Source organism: Camelus ferus, chromosome 7 (assembly GCF_009834535.1).
Source record: "Camelus ferus isolate YT-003-E chromosome 7, BCGSAC_Cfer_1.0, whole genome shotgun sequence".
Lineage (NCBI taxonomy): Eukaryota > Metazoa > Chordata > Mammalia > Artiodactyla > Camelidae > Camelus > Camelus ferus.
In genome coordinates, this window is record NC_045702.1 from 15,574,033 (window position 1) to 15,600,662 (window position 26,630).

At 35.4% G+C, this 26,630-nt stretch overlaps 1 protein-coding gene across 2 annotated transcripts in view; it reads left to right on the top strand.

Moving 5' to 3' along the window:
* The window catches only part of TRIM24 (tripartite motif containing 24), an 81,882-nt gene that overhangs the window by 37,189 nt on the left and 18,063 nt on the right, over positions 1 to 26,630 (top strand). The window contains exons 3-9 of one of the 2 annotated variants that reach the window (XM_032483438.1): positions 86 to 233; positions 3,419 to 3,551; positions 6,557 to 6,673; positions 9,502 to 9,616; positions 12,008 to 12,154; positions 20,455 to 20,572; positions 23,244 to 23,512. In XM_032483438.1, coding sequence (XP_032339329.1) covers positions 86 to 233; positions 3,419 to 3,551; positions 6,557 to 6,673; positions 9,502 to 9,616; positions 12,008 to 12,154; positions 20,455 to 20,572; positions 23,244 to 23,512 — 1,047 coding nt within the window. The remainder of the gene's footprint in view (positions 1 to 85; positions 234 to 3,418; positions 3,552 to 6,556; positions 6,674 to 9,501; positions 9,617 to 12,007; positions 12,155 to 20,454; positions 20,573 to 23,243; positions 23,513 to 26,630) is intronic. The other variant, XM_032483439.1, reaches the window with a different exon arrangement.

Consider the following 26,630-nt stretch of genomic DNA (forward strand, 5'->3'; position numbering starts at 1 on the left):
GTTGGTGTATCATTTCTGTATGATTAGCCACGTGACCACCTGTTCTTTTTTTCTCAGAAATTGATGTGACATATTCTTTTATTAGGTGTGTACAAGCTGTGAGGACAATGCGGAAGCTAATGGGTTTTGTGTAGAGTGTGTTGAATGGCTCTGCAAGACATGCATCAGAGCTCATCAAAGGGTAAAATTCACAAAAGACCACACGGTGAGACAGAAAGAGGAAGTCTCTCCAGGTAATAAATTAGTGTTTAAAATCTCGTTTTTATCTTTCCTTCCCATACTCGTTCTTTCCTTCCCACACTGACTTGTCTTGTGATGCACTTGTTTTGTGATGCTCTTGTCTTTTATACAAGGAAGTCTATATTTATAGTTGAATTTGAATATTTATAAATACCAGGAAGTTTGAATAGATACCAAATTCTGCTGAATATTTATACTCACAACCCTCCTCCTATAAATCCCTTAATTTGATGTGAAGGTACAGCAGATGAAAAAAAAGTTGCTTTTTAAAACTAATATTTCTCTTATTTTTAAGATGATATGGGTGGACTTAAGTTTTACAACTCTTTTCTTATAGTAAACCTGTTTCCTGATATTTGTTATGTAGATAATCAAAGAAGTTTTGCTTTTTATGTAATTGTGCTTTGGTTTTTATTGTGTTGCTTATTATGTAAAGTTTACTAATACTTTTTTTATTATAGTAAAATATGTGTAACTTAATTTGACATTCTGACCATTTTCAGGTGTACAAGTCAGTGGCATTAATTGCATTCAGAGTGTTATGCAACCAACACCACTGTCTATTTCCAAAACTTTTTAGCACCTCCAAAAGAAACTGTACCCAGTAAATAAAAACTTCCCATTCCCCTTTCCCCACCAGGCCCTGCTAACCTCCAGTCTGCTCTCTGTCTTTATGACTTTGCTTATTCTAGACATCTTCTATAAGTGGAATCATAATGGTATTTGTCCTTCAATGTCTGACTTATTTCACTTATCACAGTGTTTTCAGCTTCATCTATGTTGTAATATTTATCAGAACTTCATTCATTTTTATGACTCATTAATATATTTTTGTTAAAAAATTAATTCACTGCTTTTGATTTATTGAGCCGACCAGTGTTTGTATGCTTGTTCTATATTCCAGAAACTTTACTAGGTTAAAGAGATGAAAAGGTGATTAAGACACATACTTGCTACCCTCCAGGAGTTTAGTATGATGAAGACTGTGAACAAATTAGCAATCATAGTTTAACATCGTAAGGTTTATGGGAGCACATGACAGGAGAACCACACTCAGATTTGGAGATTTACATTGGAGGCTAAATCTGGAACATCAAGGATGAATAGAATGTCATCACATAAAGGAGAAGGGTGGGGAAAACTGAAGCACACGTGCAAATTTCCAGAGGGGGAATGTTGAATTTAGCTGGAAATTAAGATGCAAGAGGAGGAGTAGTGAGAGATGAGACTAGGAGTCTTGAGACATAGGAAAAGGGAGATATAAATTTCTGAGAACACTGATGAAGAAGACACAAAAGAGAAGAGGCCAGGTAAGTTTAATAGATTAGTGCTAGAAAGACTTCTGTTTTTCTGTGAAGGTAGCCATCTACTGAAAAAAGAGAGCAGAGGAAACAGGACTAAAAGTAAGGAATTCAGAGGATATTTGAAATAATTCCAGTTGAAGGAGAGCTCTAGCTTTGGAAACAGGACTGCTTGGTAGTGTCAGGGTTACATTTGATATAGTCCTTAAAACCTCCTGTGTCAGTCCTTAGGAGTCTGATGTGGTTATAGAGGAGAATTGAATTAGTTAGAGTTGGGGTTTAGCTGGACTGATGTTCAGAAGCTCCACAGGGTAAGAGATGCAGATAATGGCATGTATTGACATGAAGAATTTGGGGGTTTTAACTGTATAAAGGAAGTAAAATTGATAGTGTCAGTCAATAGGGTGAAAGAAATGATTACGGACAAGAGATACCAATGATGTACAGTAAGAGTAGTTAACTAAGAATTGGAAGGTTATAAGGTAGAAGATACTAGAGTTGGGTATTTGACTTTATGATTATAGAAATGGAACAATTAAGGACAATTAAAAAATCTAGGGTGGGACCATGATCTATAGTAAATGGAATAAATAGCCAAAGTACAGTTCTCCGGAGATGAGAAAGTCTGAGAGACTTGTCTTTATGTGGTACTCTCTGTGGTCTTATAGATCATACAGGATGATGATGAGATTTAGGACTAGGAGGTGACTATGAGTCTACATTCTTCATAGATAAAGGATGTCTATAAATGATGTCTTAAGTATCTAAACCAGAATACCTATAAATAATCATTCCTGCAAAACAGGCACAAACCAGGATGTCTCAGGCCAACTAAGGATGTATGGTCACCCTGCCTACTGTGATGCCCAGGTGAAATGAGCCTCAAGAAGGGAGCTGGGACCTATGGCAGTACTAATACTGAACCATTTTTGTGTTGCTGGAATTAATTCCTTTAGGTCTTGATGGGTCCTGCTTTTAATATTCTTTTAATTTTTTTCCTTTTTTTAAAGTGAAGTAAAGTCAGTTAATATTCTTTTAATACATTGTTAATTTTCTCTATCTGTTATTTTCCCTTTTTTCATTTAGAATTTTATGTATTTTTTACCTTTTTCTCTGGCTAGATAGTAGGTTACCTTTTTGTTTTTATCTTGAAAGTTATCTAATTATCCTCTCTATACTTTTTAGTTCATTAATTTTATTTTTAGTTCCTCTCAGCTTAACTTAGTACTTTTTAATCAGTCATTGCATTTATTTGTATTCTAATTTTTCCATTTGACATTGTAACATAAGCTTTGCCCAGTTTTATCCCCACTCTGGATAGCTATCAAGTGTATATGTGGATGACTACAGTGCAGTAGTGAACATTTTATGATTATCTCTGTGTTACTAGGTATACTCTGTTAGGATTTTTGTAAAAGTGGAAAAATTATTTCCCTACTTTTGCAAAATAACAGGATACCCCTTTTGTACGTTTTTATTAGATTTTCTGCATTGCATTTTTAAAAAATCTCCCTCATTTGGAATAGAAAGCATTCCAATTGGTTCACACTTACTTATCTGTGCTATTAAGATTTCTTAAGACTAAAGCTCAGGGCCCATGAAGCATCATTTTAGCTACACACTTTCTTTTTCTCCTGAATTAATTTGAATTTTTATACTGGAAAGTGAAAAACTCATTTATAAATATAAATTTCCTCCTGAAGTGCAAAAAAACACTTAATATTTTATTATCTGTAGAACCTAGTGGTAATGAAGGTGTTGATGAAACTGTAGCTCCTTTTATCTCAATGTATTTGAATTTAAGTGAACAATCTGATAGTTATTTACCATTCAATTAAGTTAATTTTCTTCTTTTTTGCCTCTCATTGTTTCTGCAGAGGCAGTTGGTGTGACCAGTCAGCGACCAGTGTTTTGTCCTTTTCATAAAAAGGAGCAGCTGAAGCTTTACTGTGAAACATGCGACAAATTGACGTGTCGTGACTGCCAGTTATTGGAACATAAAGAGCACAGGTACCAGCATCTTTCATTGTCTACATAGATTGATGCTGTATGAGGACTAGACGACTGCTGGCATCTCAGCCAAGTGGCAATCTGCAAGTAATATTTTGTTTGGCCAGCAGGATGTTGGCCTGTTTCAGGATTTTTCATCTTTGGCACTGTTGACATTTGGAGCCAGGTAATTGTTGTGGGGGCTATGTGTATTTTATGGTGTTTAGCTGCATCTTTGACCTCTATTTACTTGATTCCAGTAGCATTCTCCCAGTTGTGACAACGAAAAATGTCTCCAGATGTGCCAAATGCCCTAGAGAGCAAAAATCACCATGAGTGGAGAAACACTGGCCTACATGCTTTGTAAAAAGAATATATGGAATTAGTTGCTAGTGTTGTAAATGAGGAGATTTTACATTAAAAAAAAAAATTTAGATCTTTAGTTTGTGTGTGTTTTGAAAATAGAATCTGCTGTAGCACTGGGACCCATACACTTTCATGTCAACACTTGGCTGGAATTGACTTTTAAAAAGGGTATGCTTTTCCTAATTCATCATAATTCCTATCAAAGCTTACTTTTAAATCTGTCCTCCATAGTTGGCAAAATCTGATTTAAACAGTAAGATTCTGGTAAATTGATAGAAATATAATTGATTAAAAGAAGTCTAGGCTCCCAACAATGGCAGACTAGGTAATTTGGATCAACTATACCAATGAGGGTAACTAGAAAACATGGGCAGAATATAGAAACCAATAAAATATTTTAGAGCTTGGTAAAGAATTATTGGACCAGGATTAGGTTGGAGTGGGGACAGAGAATGGTACGGGCTTTTTCCCCCTTGAAGCATTTGCCTAAAAATTGAGGGTTGCTTTTAATAAGCTAGTAGAGCTGAAAGACGGGGATTGGATTTCAGGGATCATAGGGGTTAAAGGCTTCTCCTTGCTTTGAGTTGGGATCTTGAAAGTGTTATGATAAAGATAAACTAGCTAGTAAATAGTTCCTCATAGGGCACTAAAGCTCAGAATCAGATCTTCTCAGTACCCAAAGTTGGATTAAATTGAAATCATACTGCTGGTGCCCCAAGGTACCTGGTAGAAAAAAAGTGTAAATCCTCTCTGGAGGAAGAAAACATCGTCCTAGACCTCTGATTTATCCAATAATGAATTGTGCAAAGTGGTCCAGCACACAATTAGGAATAACCAAGTATGCTAGGGGATAGGCAGTGGGAACAAAGCTTAGCAGATACAGCAAACAGCATAAAAAAAGATCTTCAAGGATACATCTTACTATATTCAAGATGATAAGTGATAAAATGGAAAATTTGGGTGGAGAACTGGAAACTGTATAAAAGAATGAAATGGAAATTCTAGAACTGAAAATTACAGTAACTGAAATTAACTCAATAGAGGGTTGAACAGCAGATTTGACGTACCAGAAAATGAGAATTAATGAACTAGAAGAAAATTAAGAAAACATGAAAATGAAGCACGACAAACAGAAAGATGGAAAGTGGAAGAAGGATTGAGAAGATGTAACACAGGGTGTAACTGGGGTCCAAGACAGAGACATAGAGAGAAGGGGAAGGAAGCAACATCTGAGGACAGAATGTTAGCTTTGTAATACTGAAGAAAGACATCTAGCCCGTATTCAAGAAGCCCCCAGCAGGATAAGTAAAAAAATAAAGTAATATTTTTGAAGTATGAAAAGAAAATAACTACAAAACTAAAATTCCATACCCAGTGAACAAAAGATTAATGAGAAAGATGTTTTCAGACAAAATACACGGGGGGAATATACCCCTGGAAGCACACTTCAGGCAGGAGAAGAATGGTATGTGATACATGACGGAATGAAGAGCTGGTAAAATGATACATCTGAGTAAGTCTAATGAAATGTGCTCGTGTGTGTCGTGTGTGTATTATATATCACACAGCGGATGTGTTAGGAGGGTATGCAGTTCATGTTCTAAGGTTCATGCATAGTTTAGGAAGTGGCTAATAAATTACAAATTAACCTTAGATAAGTCAAGATATGCATTTTCTAATGTATGGAGTAGTCACCAAAAGAATAGCAAGAGTCAGTATGACTCTCAAGATAACAGGGAGGAAGTGGAATAATTCATAATTAATCAGTCTAAATACAGGCCAAAAAAGATTAAAGGAACAAAGAATAAATAGAGTTTCATAAGACTACCAATTTATCATTGGTAGATCTATAAATATATTTGTAATTATAACAGATGTGAATGGATAAAATGGATAAAATATTCCAAATCACAAGATTCGAGGCTGAAATGCTACTTGTTTTTTTATTAAGAGAACCATCTAAATATTTAGTGATTCAGTTATACATATATATTCTTTTTCAGATTGTTCTTCATTATAAATTATTATAAGATATTGAATATAGTTCTCTGTGCTATACAGTAGGCCCTTGTTATTTATCCCAAGTCAGTTTTCTAAAACTTGTGTGTTTTATGATACTATTGCTTCAAACTTTATCACATGCAAGGCATAACGTCGAGTTTTGTCCTCGCTCCCCACTTCCCCATTTATCTTAAAGGCATTATTTGTTAATGTGACCTTTAGCACAATTACCTATTGTTTAAAAGTGATCTGCAAAATATGTGTTTACAAAAGCATCAAACTTTCATAATTATGAAATTGCAAAATAGTTAATAAATCTACTTAAATGTCTATGATTACTTTTTTCCAGGTCTGCCAAAGGAGCCCTTTAAGCCTGTAAAACTATGAATGATGAATGTGTGTCTCTCTCAATTTTTCAAAATAACTTAAAGAATGTCCATGAGTAATATCTGAAAAGTCTCCCTCCTTCTTAAGGGATAATTTTGAGAGGAGAGGAAAACCTGCTTTCTAGGGATATATTTGGCATTTTTTAAAGATTATTATTTTTATCTTTTATACTCATCTTAAATAGTTTTCTGTTAGTTATTTGTGTGCTTTGGGGCTTTTCCTCATTTTAGACAGATATTTGTGTGAAATAATTGGCTTATTTATTTCTTCAGATACCAATTTATAGAAGAAGCTTTTCAGAATCAGAAAGTGATCATAGATACCCTAATCACCAAACTGATGGAAAAAACAAAATACATAAAATTCACAGGAAATCAGATCCAAAACAGGTAAATTTATATTCATGGTTTTATTTAAGTCATCTTTATATAATGTGTTAAGTATAGTAACTTTTAGAACAGACATTTACTTAACCCATGGTGAAGTACATCAGTGTAAGCTGTCAGGTGGATCTAATAACACATAGTTCATAAGATTTTTTCAGAAACTTTTTGGATTTCTGAAAACTTTGGATTGGAAAGTATATTCAGCCATGAAATTTCAAAACTATTATGATAATAAGCTACATTTAGTAACAACTCATTTATCTGGGAGGTATTAATAACTTATAATTATTTGGTGTTTTCTAATTTTTGAAGAAACACCAGGATTTTAAAAGAAAAGAAAATCAACTGTTTTTGCTAGTCTTATAAAAAATTTTGATACTTGATTATATACATAATTAATTACTGTTTTAAGGATGGCTGAACTTTGAGATGCCTCCTCTGGGCTGTCATCTTTTAAATGCAATGAGGTGGAGATCTTAGGACACTAGAAGACAGGGATTGTCTGTTTTGTGTGCCTTTTATTCTTTGTAAGATGCAATACTTAACAGTCTCTACATATTACCTGTTATACTTTCTATTCTCCAAGGAAATAAATCATCAACTGTCCAAAGGCTCATGTCTTACAGTTAAGTGATTGGAGGAGCAAACCACTAACTTCTGCAAGGAAGACAGAGTTTGTCTAGTCGCCCCCTTTGTTTTGTTTTGTACACAAAAGTAACATGTCACTGAATTAATAGATCAAAAGATGCTTATTAGTAAGAGATCCCTTGCAGGGGATCTGAATGTTTTTCATAGGGAAAAGTTTGTCAGACTTTTGCAGTTCCTCTTCCTTAAGATCAGTCATCACAATCTGTCATTCATCATTTTGGAACGTGGCTAGGCTGGAGCATTTGATAGTTTTTTCCAAAGAGTCCCTTGGTTTACCTGATTTCCTTAAAAGAGATTATAAATGTAATTTAACTTTTTCTTGATGCCTTGGTATTATTATTATATCTATTATACATTGTGCTAATAACAGTTTTATTGTGTGTCTTTCAGTTTTTATTCTTTTGTTATCAGCTCTCATTTCGTTTTACCTCTCTCTTTCACGTAAGAACTGTAGTTAACCAAATACTATTGTCTTTACCATGTTCTAATCACAGTAGTACGGTTTGCTAAATTGATGTCATTGATGGGTTTAGAATTTTTTATATCTGAATAACTGAAAATTTGAATACTTATGGAATGATGAGGAGCGATAATTATAGGCATTTCTACCATCCAGTGGCAAACAGTAGCTACTGTAAAATAACTAATTTTATGTAAAAGATTGACTCTTGATGAAACTCTTTTGACTTTTTTCTTACTCTTTCACTACGTATATGGTATATGGCCATGAGCAATGGGCCAAAGTTTCCTCTTTTTTCAACCTATGGATGTCTATTTGTTCTAACACCATTTGTTGAAAATACTATCCTGTTACTGGTGAATTGCCTTGGCACCTTTGTAGAAAATCAATTGACCATATATGTGTGATGTTATTTCTGGACTCTATTCTGTTCCATAGTGCTTTTCTTTTTTGCTGATACCTCACTTTCTTCATGACTATAACTTTTCATAGTAAGTCTTAAAATCAGATAGTGTGAATTTTCCAAATTTGTTTTTAGTGGTGTTACCTTATTTTAGTGATTTATGCTCTTTTTACAAAGTGATACATTGTTGTATGGAAGGATTTTAGTTTTTGATTTATGGTAAGAATTAAAGTGTCTTTGGATTAGGTGTTGATTGCTCATATCTTTATAGCCTGCCTGATTATGGAAGGATTAAATTTACTGGACTGACTGGCTTTTCTATTCATTCATTTTTATGCATGTGCAAACATGGCATTACTTACCCCTTTTTCATCCTGTTCTACCATCATAAGGATTTAAGTTAGGGTTTTTGTTTGTTTTTTGAGGTTTGGTTTCCAAACTTAATCTGGTTTCCTTGATTCTCTAGCTAATATTGATGTCAAATAATTATCTTGAAGAATTTCCAACAGAAAATAAAGTTCCCTGCCCTTTTGATCTTAAGTTTTGGAGGGTAACTATGGGAGAGGCAGACAGAAGAAATGAAGCTTTTTATGTATCTCATAATGTTTTATGGTGGATGCCCCATTTCTCTTTTTCTGCTTCTGTAAGATATTCTGGTGTGATGCTATGCATTTTTTTCCCCCTGTACATCTTGATCATGAGAACAGCATTCCCATTTTCTCCAGTCAAAGAAGATGTATATGGTAGTTGATAAAACATTAAGTAGTTACTTGGCTACTTCTTTCAAGACAAATATGTCATTAAAAGTAGCAAACAACTATTGTTGTCTTTTGGCTTCTATTCAGATACAATGAATACTGTAGCAGTTCAGATGACTAAGATAAGAATGACACATTTATACTTTTCTACTTCTTAGTTGAAGTGAATACAGTAGAACTCATTCAGAGTCATGATTTTCCTTATCTTGTTTATAAATTATTTTTTTGTCCATCCTTTTAGGCTGAGAATTTTTCCAGGTGTCATCATATTCTTTCCAAATAATACTTTCTTAAACTGTATTCGTTCTCTTGCAGTTTTATGCATTTTGATTTTAAGATTGAATTACGTGACTGTGTGTTTCAGAAGAATTGTATTTCTGCTGTCTCATCTTCAAGAAAATCAATTTAAACTGAAGGACCCTTAGAAATAGATGAGCTTTTTAAGAGCTGAAAGCATTTTTGCTTTTTTGTCTAATTTAGACATTCAAAAAATCAGTCTTATGTATAAGACAAACCTTCTGCCTTAGGTTTTAGATTTTTCCCCCTTTTGTTTAATTTTCAGGATAATTGAAGTAAATCAAAACCAGAAGCAGGTGGAACAGGATATTAAAGTTGCCATATTTACACTGATGGTAGAAATAAATAAAAAAGGAAAAGCTCTACTGCATCAGCTTGAGGTAAGTTACTGTTAATGGGACACTATGTTGTAGTGATTTAATGTAGTGTTTTCTCATGTATTTGTGAAGTTGAAATCACAGCCTTTTTCATATAATTGTTTCCATTTATGATTCAAGAATATTTCTTCTCCATTCCCAGGTTTTCCTTTTTGCAAGGCTTTGCTTTATAGCTGACAATTTGTGGCTTTATAATACACTAGGACTGTCTTAATCCTTATTGTCTACTTTACAGCCCAAAGCATTGCTTATAAGGAGAAGCTTCGTAAATGTTACAGAGATGAATCATTTTAGAGATGCATTGCATTGACAATTTGGGGTCACCAAAGGAGTGCAATTGAGCAAAATTTTTCAGAAAGATACACCAAGTTAGCTGTATTTAGTTTGCAAATATATACATTTAACCTTATGGGGAATTAAGTAAAAGAATGTGCCCACAACATTTTATAGCCTTAATTGTGAAAGCAATACTCAGGGAGAGATGCTCAGGGCAGTTAGAATAGTTGTTTCTCACTGTAGGGAAGAAAAATATTACTGTCTTAATCAGCTTTTGTCCACTTATGAAGGTCAAGATCCAGAGTCAGTGTTTGACTCAAATAAAATGAGGTTACAACTTCTGCATGATATATCAACATAACATTAAATGCAGGATATTTTAGTAGCTTTTAATATATTGGGACAGAAAATATTTAACAGTAAAGAAGCAGATTAAGAATAAGAAGAGAATAAATTAATTCTGATATGTGAGGATTAAAAAAGGATTCCTAGAAATAATTTAGTTCAACCTCTTTATTTTATAGTTGACAAAAATTATAAGGTCTTTGTCAGAAAGTTCTGTTTCTCTTGGGAAAGTATGGTCTTTCCCATGGTTTATACAGGAAACAAAGACCAAAATAATTCTCTGTCCTTTTAGAAACAAATAGTAAAAAAGTATTCTTTTAGTAGAAAAGTATTCTGGCCAGGAGGAATCAGACCCGTAACTATTTTTTCAAGGTCCTGTGATTTTTTTTTTTTTTTAAAGAAGCTTTTAAGCAATTTTTAAAGTTTTCAAAGCTCTGCTTAGAATCAAATGCTGTGTAGTTTTGATTTCTAAGAGATGAATAGTGCATACATTGCTGTGGCTGTTTCCAAACTTCATGGTAAATAAGAATCACTTACAAGGGTTTTTTTTTTTTTAACTCAAGTTAAAGAACTAAAGATGATCAGATCCCCAAACCTCTAGGGATGAACCTGGTCATCAGTATTATTTTAAATCAACTTTATTGACTAATAATTTTTACAGTACCTTTTAAATATGCCTTTCAGTCCTCGTACTCATTCTCCTGGTTCACAGCCTTTAAGGTAAATGAAGGTAGCCAATATTTTCTAAGACTCCAGAGAAATAAGACCAAATGTAGTTACCATACAAGCCCAAGAAACTTGGGCTTCAGGTTCTCAATTTGCAACCTCCCTTAAAGTCAACATGATTTCTGTTCTTTCTTGGATATTTACAAAGAAACATTTAGTTTTTAACAGAGATCAGAAATAGACTAATAAATTATCTCTGAAGTTAGACATGAAAATCACTGCGTTTTTTTCCCTTCATTCAGTGCAGCACATGTGCATTTTCCAAATTTGAAACTAACTATGGCCAGGATCTAAGTTCATTTTTTTCTACTGAGAATATAATTCCATTTTGTAGTTACTTTTGAACTTTTCTTTAGAACCAGTAGAAAGCCCTCTTCTCTCCCCCTTTCCTTGTCAGAAAGAGGAGATTTTTGGATAGGGACATTTAAAATAGCCCAAGGTCAGTGGGTTTTTCCTCCACTTTTGATAAACTTGTGTTCTTGCTTGTGTACTTCCTTAAAGAAATTCTATATTCTACTTTTATGTTACTTTTCTGAGACTGCATTGGTTCCATTAGTCACTATATCAATTTATTCCCAGGGTACATATTTTCAACAGACTAAAATTATATGCTTTTTTTTTAAACCACATGCAAAGCCTAAATGTTGTCTACTGCATAACTCTACTAGATTGCTGTATGATGTATCTATTTATTTGTGAGAATTGATTTAATAGGTATTACCTGTATTATAGCTAATCCACAGTTTTGTACCTTTTTTGATACTGGAAGATGCTTGAACAGAGACCTAAGTCGCAGAATTTGTAAAACGAGACCAAGGGCCATGGGGAGAAGGGGTGGGCAGTATAGACAGTGGTGACATTGGCACCAGGGGCAGTTTTTTGCTTCAGTGAGAGTGAGCCTTTGTGCTAGGGGGTAAACACACTAAGTATTTTAAGTTTCTGTCACTTGTGTTCTTAGGGGTTGTGGTTATTCTAATCTGGTAATCTGAAAATGACCATTAAAATATGTTAAATGCAGAAATAATTTTGAAACCATTTTCCTTTCAGAGCCTTGCAAAGGATCATCGCATGAAACTTATGCAACAACAACAGGAAGTGGCTGGACTTTCTAAACAGTTGGAACATGTCATGCATTTTTCTAAATGGGCAGTTTCCAGTGGCAGCAGTACAGCATTACTCTATAGCAAGCGATTGGTAAGACACTTAAGTATGGCACTTAACATGCTGTCAAAGTGCAGAGGGAAACAGTGGAGTCCGTTATTAGATTGCCTAAAATTTAGACATTTTCATTAGTCTGTGCTTAAATGCTTTTTACTTATTTCTAATTTTAATTGATCAAAATAGTTTGATTTTTTTTAAATATTACTTTAAACTGCTGTGATTTAGATATAACTTGCATTTTAATCTGCCATCATCACTCCTATTTTGTTCTTCTCCAAGTTTTCTCAGTCTAGTGACAACTGAACTTAATACTAACAATAATGATGATAGTAAGCATTTCCTGATTACCTGTAGAATGCCAGACACTAAATTTAAGCATTGCTGTGTAATATTTAACCTTTGACATCATTTTTATAAGGTAGAGATCCATTCACATTGTATGGGTGATGAAACCAAGGCACAGAGTTAAGTAACCTGCCCAAGGTCACACAAAGTGCCAACTTAGACCTGAATCCAGAGACCATGTTCCTCTTCTCAACGCTACATTGTTTACTCTGTCAGTGATACATGGTGCTGGATATTTCAACCCCACTTGCTGCAGACAAGTGGCTCTGATTTGATGAACTACTTTGAGAATAATCTAGAACCTTGCTCCTGGAGGTGTGGTCACTGCATATTAATCACCCAGGGATCCTGGTTCAGTAGACATGGAGTGGAGCCAGATTCTGTAGTTGCGACGAGCTCGCAGGTGACGCTAATGCTGCCCGGTCTGCAGACCCGCCGATGGGAGCAAGGGTCTAGAAGACACTTAGCCACAAAAGTCACACCACATAAAAGTGAAGTGGGAGTTTTTAAAACTTTTGTCTTATTAAAGATTCCACAGAGATTTCTACTTGGAAATCAAATTAGGACATCCAAATCTGTTTTCTGTTAACCCACTCCATTTTGTGGAAGAAATTTTTTATAACCATTTCACAGTCAAATGCTCTACCTCTGAGCTATACCCCCGTTATGACCATTTTGAAATAAGGAAATGCACTTCAGGATAAACATTTATAAACTAGGTTCAGATATTGAGTGACTTATTAGAAAGCAAATTAGTAACTATTTCTAAAACTATTCCTAATCTTGAATTGTATTCAATTCTTTAATTTTTTCCTCTGTCATAATTATCAATGGTGTGTTCTCTCAATCTTGAGTCTTTTTTTCTTTTTCTTTTTACTGTTTCATTGGTCTAATGAAAAACAGCTTATATATATATATATATATAGTGCATACCTTCTCTGTTACTTAAACTTTCCTGTAAGTCAAACAAAACAGGGCTCAAAGGAGAAAGTGAGAATCATCTTTTTTCAACTAGACCCATAATGAAAACTTTTATTTGTATGTGTGTAAGAAGCATATTATTCACACAATTAGACATCTAGTCAATCTCCCTTGTCAGTTTAAGAATTCGTTTTCCTAATTTTATTCTGTGATTTTGTTTGTGATTTATAATATGGAGAAAACAATAAAAAATAGAAGATGGGGTTACTTAATCTGCACAATGATCTCTTGAAATCTGAGAGAGGGAGGTCATCCTCTGTAGTATACACAGGAGAAAATGGGCACTGTGAGTCATGTGGAACCAGCATTACCAGATTCCTGATTGGCTATATCATGTTTTTCAATTGTTAAAAGTCTCTGGAACCCAAGCGAGCCTTTATGCACACTAGTAGCAGATACAGCTAGTAAAAGAATTTGCCTGTAATGCATGCAGAGTTGAGGCATGTGATTACTTTTAAACATTTAGAAAGATTTCCAACCTCAGAAAATTAGAAAGTCACTGTATTATACAACCCTGTCCTTTAGAGGTTTTATGCTTTGTAAACAGCCATGTTTACTCAGGTTATTTTTTAAATGATGGCTTTTATATGCTCAAAAATTAAAAAGAAATGCCTTGCTGGCCTGAAATTTCAAACTTGGCTTGTAATTCTTAGTTCATCTTTTACTGTAGGAATTATAGTCAGTAAAAGACCAAACCCATTGGAATAGCAGAATCCTTTAGAAGTCCAGTTTTAACTGTATTTTGAAACATTTTTGCAGTATTTCCTTAGGATTCTTCTGAAGGAAGGCAAGAAATATTGACAGAAGAGAGACTAGGAGAGTAAAACACAGTTATTCTCCTTACGAGCAGTAGATATTTCTCTAATACTAGTGATTAGGAAACTATTAAGCTATAAGTAGTAAAAAAGAATTCTGCAATCTTTTTTACTCCCTTTCCCCCATCCTCCCGTATAATTAATCTTCAGAGGCATTCTCTGTGTTTCCTGAATGTCTCATTGCCAGTTCCTTAGTTTTAGTCCTCAAAGCTCAGAGTACGTACCGTGCTCTCTTGGCTAGGTACTGTTGCCCTTTCCTAGAAGGCCTTGCTTTCTCCTGAGTAATGAATCCTCATCTTTTTTAGAGACTACCAGGTTCAGTTTAGATTTGTCGTCCTTTCCTTTTGGCAGACTTCCATGACCAACACTGGGTTGGATTACCCTTCTTTGTGTTTACAGAGCCCTTATGTATATATCCATCATAGTGTTACTGATTTTTATCTACTTTAATTCCATTTGCATATTTTTCTATGAATGTGATTAGAACTTTTGCTTCTTCAAGGGTAGGAATTTTGCATTACCTAGTGCTTTATATATAGGAGCTTAGTGAAAGATTGATGGTGAACAAATAAGGTACCAGGTAATGTCTCCTGTCAGAAGCTATAAATAAGTACAAACTTTATGTTAAATTTTCAGTTTATTTTAACTTCAGTAGAAAGGAGACAATATACAGTGTTGTCATCTCAACTGTTTTGACTTTCATCTTTTTAAGAAAATTTTTGTCTTTTGTTTTTTGAACAGTAGCTAAGTTTTCAGTGTGAAACCTGAGTTTAAGTTCAAATATATCTGAAGGTATCAACAAGTATATTTAATGAATCATTATTTATCTTTCATGCTAGCCAGGCTTTATGGCTCCTCAGAACTATCTAAAACGTGCATCAGGAGTTTTGATGAGTGTCATGGTTTACGTTTGAGATGGGTAATGAAATAGTTTGACAGGAGGTCTTATGTCTTTACCTTGAATGGCAGTAAAATACAACAGAAACGATTGTTACTTAAGATAAGGAGCAGGGTTTGGACAAATTTGATGTTATTTTTAGACCTTGCCACAACTTAATTAGCAAACAGATACTAGCTATCTGAGTTATAAATAAATTCTATGTTTCTTTTCAGCAAAAGAAGGAATTTACAACATAGTACCTCAAGGGCAAAAAACAAAAGTATTTATATCCAAGTGATTTACCTCATAGTTCCTCTCTTAGAACTGATTTCCTTTTAAGGAAGTACTCACATTTCTGATGTAATAATTTTTTTTTCTTGGCAAGGAAGCTTTATTATTCAATTTCCACACTAAAAATCGTAAGATATTTGAAGTGCTAAGTCACTGTAGTGTGCCTAAGGGAGGGGAAAACAGTTTTTTAAATAAAGCGATCAAGCATCTTCCCTTCCTGACATGGACGCATTAGCATGGTGACTGTGAAGACACAGGGTAGTGAAGAGGGTTGGGGGACCACATAGAGGCCCGAGACTAGCAACCAAAGATAAGAAATGGTGAGTAGGGAACACAGAGCTAGTAAGCAGAGACAGTATCATTTGGATTTTGGTTACATTAAGCAAATAAGTAAATGGATTGAGCAAGTAAGAAGATATGTTGAGGGTAATAGTAGCCAAGTCTTTTGCTACCCAAGAAGTATGTAGAAATATAGGGGGAAAATAAGGCCATACAGAGCCCTAAGATATGTTGGATTGGAATTAGAGGAATAACTGTGAACTCAAGAATTTTATACAGAGAGATGTGGAAGTAGCTATAGATGTGTAAGTATGTATCTGTATGTGTTTATATGTTTGTGTGCTACACCCCAAGAGCAGTGAGCTCACTGTCCTTTCAGATCTTGGTTTCTAAATATCAAGGAAAGTGAAGAAAAGTATAGATTGTACCCAGAGCATCTTTTACCAGAGAAATAATAGGGATATGTCAAAAGGACCAGGATTCAGCCTAAAGGGGCTCCCCTTGGGCAAATCCACAAATTTGAGGCTCAGACTAAATAAACATAATAATGGATTGCAACACATTGAATTAAGTAGGAATAAATGAGTCCATGATGATTATAAATAAGTAAATGACAATGAAGGGAAAAGTTTATGTAAATTAATAAGACTGGGAAGAATAGTGAGCATAAAGAAGCACATTTGGTCACTAAGGTAGAGGAAATTCAAAAGCAGTTTTCTGTGGATACTCATGTGGTGGGTAGAGCACTGATGACTTACAGGATTTTAGTGTAACCCTAAAATACTTCTTTGCAAAATACTAATCAGTTACAAAGCGAGAAAGTAGTGAATTTAAGAGTAGCGAAATTGGGCCGCAGAACTGCCAGGTGATGAAGGTTAACATGGGCAGTGGTGGGACAAGGTTACATCCTGAGCTTCCCCGAAGGATGCACTGAGAGGTGCGCTTTATCATTTGTGTGGTTTTCCTGACAAGAATGCCGTACTAATCTGATCAGGTGGAAAGACTCTCAAACTCAGGTTGAAGGTCATCCTACAGAATGTAAGGCCTGAAATCTTTAAAGCCATCAAGGACAGGAATGAGAGGGAAAGACTGAAGAGACATGGCGACTGAATGCAACCTGTATTCCTTGATAGTGTCCTGGAAAGAGACAGTGTTGGGACAGCTGACATTTGAATGAGGAGCCTAGATTGAATAGTGTTGTGACAGACTTGTTTTATGAATTTGGAATTTGCTGCTTACATTAGAGGATCTTTGTTTTAGGATATACTCACTGGAATGTTTAGCAGGGAGACAGAACCTAATGTCAGAAGCTTCCTGTCAAAAGGTTCGTGAAAAGACTAGTAATAATAGTGTATGTGCACAGGAGCAGTGGGTGGGCCCTGGAACAAATGTGCTAATATATTTAAAGTTGGGAAATCTGGGTGAAGGGCTCTATTCACTTTTCTACAATATTTAAATGATTTCAAAATAAATTATTAAATTTTAGAAAACCATAAAGCATGAGGATTTATTTTACAAAGGGAAGTCTTTGGAATCATTCTTATTTTTTTCTTTTTTTTTTTAAATTTTGGGTGGAGATAATTAGGTTTTTATTTATTTATTTATTCTTAATGGAGGCACTGGGGACTGCTAGGCATGCACTCTAACCCTTAGCTATACCCTCCCCTTTGGCATCCTTCTTTTGATTAGCATATTTTGAGTATGTTTTATAGTGAGAATTATTTGAAGATGCAAAAAATTAAGAAAGGGAGAAACACTTAGGGAAAGAACATTGTATCGGGTGCTAATTGCTTAATTAAACATTGTGCCATGTATTCTGTATAGTCCTAAAATAAATTCTTATTTTTTGCTCAGAATTTATTATAGCTGTTTGAGAGAATTTAGCAGTTGAAGCAAACTTATTTATTCAACAATTATTTATTGAATACTTGTATATCAAGCAGCATTCTAAGTACTGAGGGAATAGGAAACAAAAGAAAATCTCTGCCCTCAAGGAGTTGGATTTTAGTGAAGAGAGACAATACCAAAATAAGTAAAAAAAATATATAGACTGTTACATCGTATTAAGTGCTCTAGAGAAAAGTAATTAGAGGAGCATTGGAGTGAGGGTTGTAATTTTAGAGAGGGAATTCTATCTAAAGAAGGTGACATTTGAGCAAACCCCTCAAGGAAGTGGAGAAGCAAGCCATACCGATACTCAGGGAGGGTATTCAGGCAGAGCTGAAGTACAAACAGCAGGTGCAAAGACTAAGATGGGAGTTTTTGTGATGTGGGCAGCAAGGAGGCCTAAGAGGCTGGAACACAGTGAGTGAGCAGATGTAGGGTAAGTAAGGTCAGAAGTACTGGAAAGCCAGGTAGCACTAGCCTTGTTGTTCATTATGAGGACTTTGGTTTTGAATCTGAGTGAGATGGGAAACCAGTGGAGGGACTTGAGGAGAGGAATGACAGAATACGATTTATATTTTAATCACTCTGACTGCTGAGAATAAACTATAGGTAGTTGAAGGCAAGGGAGAAATAAGGGAGACAAGTTGGAAACTTACTGCAATGAGGTGGCTTTTCCAGGGTGGTAACAGTAGAAGTTGATAGTGTTGATGGGAGAATTGGTGAGATTATCCATATCTTTTAGTGTTAGAGTGAACAGGATTTGCTGACAGATGGAATGTAGGGTGAGAGGAAAAGACAGGAACCAAGGACTAACTAAGCAGTAGGAAAAACAGTTTTGCCAGTAATTGAGATGGGGAAGATCATAGGATGAATAGACTTGAGAAGGATCAGGAGTTCCCGTCTACACATACTAAATTTGAGATGCCGGTTAGACAGCCAGGTAGGGATATTGAGCAAGCAGTTAGAAGTGCAAGTTCAAAGAGGGGTCCAGGCTTGAGAGATAAATTTAAGAGTCATTTACACTATGAGACTGGAAAAAATCACTAAAAGTATGTGGGTGTAGGAGAAAAGAGAACAGTTGAAAGATTGAGTCCTGGGGCATTCCAGGTGTGGGAGAGGAGAAGGAACCAACAATGGAGACTAAGATGGTACATTGGAACCCAAACCTCTTCTCAGTGGCCTTAAAAAGTAGCAGCTGGTGAAATGAGGGTAAACCCTGAGCTCATAGTTTGCTAGAAGCCAAATGAAGAAAATGTTTCCATAAGGGCCAAGTGACCACCTATGAGAAAAGCTACTGAAAGGTCAAATGGAGTGGTTTCAGAAAAGCATAGGAGGAGAGGAATGAGGGACATTAAAGATAGATGAGTCTTTCAAAAAGTTTTGCCGTAAAAGAGAGAGAAAAATGGGCCAGTTTATGACAGGGAAGAAGGATCGGTTTTTTAAAGGAGTTTTGTTTTTAGCTGGGAAATGTTAAAACATGTTTGTATGTTGATGGGACTGATCCAGTAAAATGAAAAGCTTGATTCTGGAGAGGGGAGAAAATCATTGGCCAATGTCTTTGAGGAAGCGGAGGTGTTGGGCACTGTTGCACGAGTGCAAGGACTGGCTTTAGCTAGAAGCATGGCCAGGTAATCCCGTGTAATAGGAGGGACCACTAGTACTGGTCGGTGGTGGAAGTTGATGGAAGACCCTTGATTGTTCCTGTTTTTTCAGTGACTGGTTAGCAAGACCATCAGCTCAGATGGATTTTCACATCTCCAGCATCTCCTCCCTCAAAGAGAAAGGAGGTTTGAAATAGTCAAGTAGGAGAGTAGGAAAGTGAAGGACCAGAGGAATGTCATTTAATAGCCCATCCACCTTAGGGGCCCACCTGGAGTAAACAGGCTGTGTTTGAAATTTGGTCAGTCCCTCCATCAGTCCAGTCATAGTCAAAAGTTAGTTTAACTGGTATTGTTTGTTGGTTGTTATTTGGAGAAAAGGTTGAGAAGGGGAAGGGCGCGTATGTGTAATTCAAAACATGAGAGAAAGGGGTGTTGAAGGTATATATGCGAGGAAATGATTATCATGATTGACCCTGGGGTTTGAGCTGGATAAGGAGGAATTGAGGGCTGCATAAGGGTAGTGGTGAGGTGAGATGGAAGGACAGGGAGAAATTTTAAGAGCAAAGGTTATGGGATCTTTAGGATTAGTGGTATCTGGGCACTAGAGGGAGTAAGCTGGAAAGAAAGATCATCTAGTTGATATTAAAATCATCAAGAATTAGGACACGAGTAATGTTGGAGATGGGGGCAGTGAGCCAGGAGTTAAACTCTTCAAGGACTGAGGACAGCAGTGTGGAGTGGGGTGGGTGTACCGGGTGATGCCACGAGATTCAAAGCACAGGAGCAAGGAGAACCATCCACTAGCAGGCCTAGCTGTGGGCCCTTCTTTTGTTTCCTGAGCAAGAGACTAACTTACATTTTCTGTAATTCATTAGCCCTATAATCTAAATTCTGACTCCTTCTTGGAAAGAGTAACTGAAATAAAAGAGCAGAATGTGTGAAAATTTTTTATTTCACAAATATTTGATTGGTGCTTCTGTGAATTTTCAGTGATTCAGAAAACTGACTTAACCTGTCATTTTAAGATAGTTCTGTTCAGTTTCGTGTTTAACAGTATAGCTGAGTTATACCTCAAAACTTCTAACATGTTTTGGAAGGAAAACTATGCTGTATGTTCACTTTTTGTAACTTTGGATTGCTTATTTTGTGTTGGCAGACATGATACAAAGACCATTTTTTTGTGTGTGATTATTGGGAACTTAATTATTTGTCTAATAAAGTTTTCGATGTTTGGTTGTCTCTCCTTTTTTCTAGATTACATACCGGTTACGGCACCTCCTTCGAGCAAGGTGTGATGCTTCCCCAGTGACCAACAATACCATCCAATTTCACTGTGATCCTAGTTTCTGGGCTCAAAATATTATCAATTTAGGTAGGCTATTATGTACGTTTTCTCAAAGTGTCATTTGTTTCTGGAACTTTAAATGATTATGAGATTATTGCAAATGTATTCCCTTCCACCCCCAAAATGTTTTTATTATCTTGTTTTAAAGACAGACTTTTCACTAGTATTTCATTAGTGTGTGTATATGTGTGACACATGCATGAATATAAATACGTGTAAACATGTGGATGATATGAAACATCCTTTACATTGACTCACAGTGTGTCTGGACTTCTGCATTTTAGTTTTTTCCCCCATAGAATCTTGCTTGTACTGTTAATTACATATTTATAGAATGGTTGATACAACTTTTGACTTGTGACTGCCATTAATACAAGATTTTTTTTTAATATTTAGAATGTTTTCTGTGTGAAAACAGTATTTCTCATACAATTATTGGCTTACTTGCTCTTGAGACCCAGTCATCAGGCACCTAACGGTTCATTTGCTTTATCTTGCTCGGGAAGACTTCTCATTTTTTTCTTTTGCCGTTTATGTAATAACTATATGTTTTTAAACTTCCTAATTGAAGTATAACATGCATACAGATAAACGAATTTTAAGTACTAGAACCCACTGAATAATCGCCAAGGGAGACTACTGTGATGATATTTGGTAACATCGACTATCCTTGCAGGCAGTCCAGCGAGTAGGAAGTGATTATTTATCTTTCTTGTTACATTATATGCTAGTAGAAAAAGTCTTCAGTTTTTACCTCCTTTCTTAATTTCTCATAAGGAAACTATAGAAACAGAAACGTAAGAATTCCCTACACATTCTTCATCAACCACCAACATTCCCTTTGATGACAGTTTGGAGGCTCACTGACTGTTTCAAAATCATCAGAGGTGGTTGCTCTCTCATTCCTTTCCTAAGCTAGAGTTTGGGTAAGAAAGGAAGAAATGGCTCAGAAGAGAGCCAGTGCTTTCCAAACACACCAGGAAAGGAAGAAATAGGCTTACTCAAATCTCATCCTTACAAGGAAAGAGCTGAAAGTGTGGTAATAAGGTGACCCTTTAAAGGAACAGTGGTGAGATGACCCCTGCAACTCAGTACAGGGGTCTGAGTACTTTAGAAGTACATATTGATTGATTGATACATAGCAGGCAACTGGAATCACACATGGTCTGACCTGTATAACTAAAAAGAAGCATCTTAATACAAAGTGTGTGTATAAGTAACTATCTCGTATCCTGCCCCATCCTCCACCGCACCTTCAGCTATGCAGAGAGCCCATCCCAGTTACACGTCCACACAAAGTCATATGTACAGTTGTAAGCATATCCCTTAAAACGTAGACTACGTGATGTAGACCTATGTAAAATTAAGAATATGTATAACTGTACACACATAAATGGACATAGTTTTAGATAAATCTACATCAGCAAAAACAACAAAAAAAGCACCTCCTGTTTGTGAGGAGTTTGTAAAACAGTATCCTTCACTGTAGGACTTCTCCATGCTGTCATATACGGCTCTGTAAGTTGTCATTTACAGTGAGATTTACATTTTAAATCTTCCAAGAAGGAGATGAGTTTCCCAAACTTGTGTGTCTGTGGCTTCTGAGAAACATGTTATGGAAAAATACTGATATGGATGAATATTCAGTTAATGTCTTGGTGACTTTGGGTAAGTTGTTCAGTCTCTCTGACCTTAGATCCCTTATCTGTACAAAGGTCTTTAACAGTATGTATAGACCTACTGTCACAGTACCTAATACATAGTAAGTATTTAATGAATAATAACCATATTTTTAGGATGTGTATGCTTAGTAAATCAGAAACATTTAATTGAGTCTCTACTGTTGAAGAAATCAAGCTTTGCCTTATGCTAGGACCAGACCTATTGGAGGTACCTTTAAGCTCTAACAGTATAGTTGTAAGCCAGAGTTCTCTGTCAGATCAGTAACATGGTGTGCACTGTGACAGTGTGAAGAAAATGTCAGGTTTGCTTGTTTTGATACACAACAGCACTTCTCATAGTATGGTCTGAGTATGGGAAAGACAGAGGCCTCCCTTTTCTAAGTATATATCCATGTGGGGCTGGATTTGCTTCATGTATTTCAACCTAAACAATATTTTATGACACATAATGCAGAAACAGAGATGAGAGTTCAGCTATTAAGTCAGACATTTAAAGAGATGTTCAAAAATGTAAAATAGTGCCACTCTTCACTAAATTCTTTTGAAAATAAGTTATTTTTTCCATAAAAATGTGTTACTAAGGATTGTGATCTTTAAATGAATTAGTGAGAAAAATATTTTATGGGTGTTTTTGGTGTTTTGTTTTACTTTTTTTTTTTAATTTTGGGAGGTAGTAATTAGGTTTTTTAATTTATTTATTTATTTTATTCATTTTAATAGAGGTTCTGGGGATTGATCCCAGGACCTCGTGCATGCTAAGCATGCTCTCTACCACTGAACTGTACCGTCCCCCAAAATGTTTTTAATTCTGATATGTAGTTTCAAATATGGTAAATTTTGATTGATAGGACCTACATAAACAACAACTCTTTGGGACTTCTTTTTTTAAGAGTGTAAAGGTTTCCTGAGACAAAAAAGTTCCTTAGCAGTTCTGAAGATCAGCAAAAATAGCCTTACAAAATATAGTATTTCACTCTCAGAAAATCTTTAGAACTTAACCTTTTCTCTCTAATTAGGTTCTTTAGTAATCGAAGATAAAGAGAGTCAACCACAAATGCCTAAGCAGAATCCTGTCGTGGAACAGAATTCACAGCCACCAGGTGGTTTATCTTCAAACCAGTTATCCAAGTTTCCAACACAGATCAGCCTAGCTCAATTACGACTCCAGCATATGCAGCAACAGGTAATGGCTCAGAGGCAACAGGTGCAACGGAGGCCAGCACCTGTGGGTTTACCAAACCCTAGAATGCAGGGGCCCATCCAGCAACCTTCCATCTCTCATCAGGTAAATTTGGAAGCAGGCCTGTCCTAACTTAGATAATTGTAGTACAGTTGTATTCAGCAGCTCTTAATAACCAAGTCATCCATCATCCATGATTTAAATATGTGAATCTATAAAAATTTATCACATTAAGGATCCCTGATTTAACTCCTAGTTTTTAGCCCTTCTCAAAATAAATTAATGGTTTATTTAGCTGGGACATCTATTCTTATCTGCTCTTCATCATCTTCATATTATAACAGAGGGTAAATTATTGCATTCTTAACACATGCATATGGTTGATGGGAAAAGTTGTGTACCTGTAACTCAATTCTTATATTAGTGCTTCAGAATGACTGATACTTTAGGTATCTGTTCTCTGTAGGGATGCAGTGTCTAGAAAAGCCACATGGCATCTTTGAAACTAGGGCAGAATGAGATGGAAAAGGGCAAGGGTGTGATTCGTTAGAAGTCTACCTTTTTCAAACTTTACTTCTCAGCAAATATTCCATGAACCATTCTTACTTTTACTAGATATAAAATAATCTATTTATTTTAAATCCAATTTTTGAAGATAAAAGGTTTATACACTTTGTTAAATAGTTTAACAGTCCTGCTCAGGTTAGATGTGGACATACTTAGATTTGATAAAGGAGTGGAATGTCTAATTCATTAAAAATTATTATCTTCAGTTACTTTTATTTATTAATTTATACTCTCCCTATTTCTCAGAAGGGTTTGAACTGATTTACAGTAAATGACACAAATGAAATGGCACAAGAATTAATAAGTATTAATAATGCTCAAATAAATTATGCAGAATTAAGCTAAGAATTCTTATTCTGCTTAAGAACAAAACATAGTTCAATTTTTGTCAACCGAACAAAAAAGAAACAGGATTAATATCTGTATTATTTAATAAAAAGAAAACATGCCATTAATTAGGGGAAATTTTTACTAGTATTTTACTCACACTAAGAGGAATGTATAATGTGGTTCTTTATGAAAAAGCAATTAAATGGCATAATTTTTTGGTAGCAATTTTATAAAACATACAGATGATTTTCACAGGAGTCTTACTTGAACCCTGAATAAAAGTTGTGGGCTTATGTAGATCCTGATCTTGTTAATTTGCTTCTGTGAAGGCCTGAGGTGCTGTATTTGAGATTTACGGCTGTCTAGTAAATTGATAAGAAGGCATGTCAAATCCAGGAGAATATTAGTATGACCATTTGATTATTCCTCTCATACTTTGTTTTAACCTAGGTTTTTAAAGGAAGTAAATAACAAGCAGTTTAAGAGGTCTTTGGTGAGTGTTCCATGGGAAAAGAATTGTTCGCTTTAGGTACTAAGAGTGCAACTGGCAGAGCAGAGAGTTTAAGAAAATTGAGGAATAATTTTGTTACTACCTCTGCAGACTGCAGGGTGATATGTTGCAGATAGACTGCAGAGGACCAAAATTTTTCTGAAGAAAAATGTGAAGGGGAAGAGAGAGAGGAAATAATTAATTGTTGAGAGCCTAGTGCTAAGCATTTGCGTGGTTAATACTTATCTTAAGTGTCTGAGAGATGGTAAAGTGATTTTTATTTAATACTTTATTAACCTGAAATGGTATAAATCCATCATTTGTACTAATTCCCTTTTCACTAAGAAGTGAAGAACTAAGGCAGTTAACAGATACTATGTGACTTGGTCACATTCTCATAAATAGTTATTTATATAAGCAGTGACAAAACAGAAGTGACCTCGATCGAGCCATTTGACTGCTTATCTCAGAAATTTGCTTTGATCTTATCATTCCTCTCTAAGATTTACTGGTGTATAATATATGTAATGTACAATCTCTATTATACAGCCTAACTTTCCCACTTGGAAAGACGGTTGACTCTTGAACAATGCAGGGGTTGGAAGCGCTAACCCTGCATGCAGTTGAAAATCCACACGTGGTGCCTCCCTGTCCGCTGTTCCTCATCTGAGGATTCAGCCACCACGGATTGTGTAGTACTGAAGTATTCACTATCAAAAAAATCCACATCTAAGTGGATCTGCACAGTTCAAACCTGTGTTGTTCAAGGATCAACTGTAAAGTAGTTTTCTCATCTTTTGGTCATTAACCTCACACACTGCTCTTTTCCTATCTCCTCTCAATAGCTCCTGGACCTTCTTTCAATATTCTCTTCTCTCATTTTTTATCTTCTCTCTGCCAAATAGCCACTCCTACATTATTCACTCATCAATTTTCCCTCCTCTCTAAACTTTTACACTGCCCTGCCCATCTACCTTCTTAGTTTTCTAACAGTTTATTTGCATATACATATGGGAAAATATCTGTCTATAATCAGGTGTGTATGAGTGCCTCTTTGTGGAGGTGTTCAAATCTTACTAAACATCTGTCCATGGGACACAGGTACATTTAAAGGACTGCCTCTGAAAGTCACTTATATGACAGTTCTGTTTCTTCTTTCTCTGAAGATGAGCCATGTAATCTGAATGACTGAGGGGTTGAGTGATACAGTGGTGGAATACATAGTTTGATGACTGAGTGGTACAAATTGATAAATCTTGTGCATTTCTGTTTATTGAGCAGTATATATTATACTCCATCATACTTCAGTGGACAGTTCTAAGTTTGTTAGCTCTAAGTATGCTATTTTACACTTACTGGTTCTCACTCCTGGGCCAGATGTACTGCTATGGAGATACTCTCATTCATATGTATACATTAATTCTCCCAAACAGTGGCTGGATGTTAAAAGGACATCTGCTATCCTTCGTGGTTATACATAGTTGGGAATTACTGACCTAGGATAAAATTAAAACTGATAATAATAAAAGTATTTTGAATGAAGATGAAGATAATGATGATTATATGTCAGTTTGCTTAGGCATGCAATTATTTTTCTATTCTCTCCTTTTTTTTTTTTCCTTCTTGTGAATTAATTGACTCCATTTAATTAAAAGAGCACTGGTTTTGCTATTTCTTTTATACTCATAACTAGTTCCTAATCTTATTTTGGTTTCAAGTTGCTTTTCCTGTCACAGGGTTCTTAGAAATTAACTCAATCAACTAGGAGTATAGGAGAGGGGGGAAAATTGTCTCACATCTCACCACACTGTGATTCTCTGATGGCAGGGTGGACAT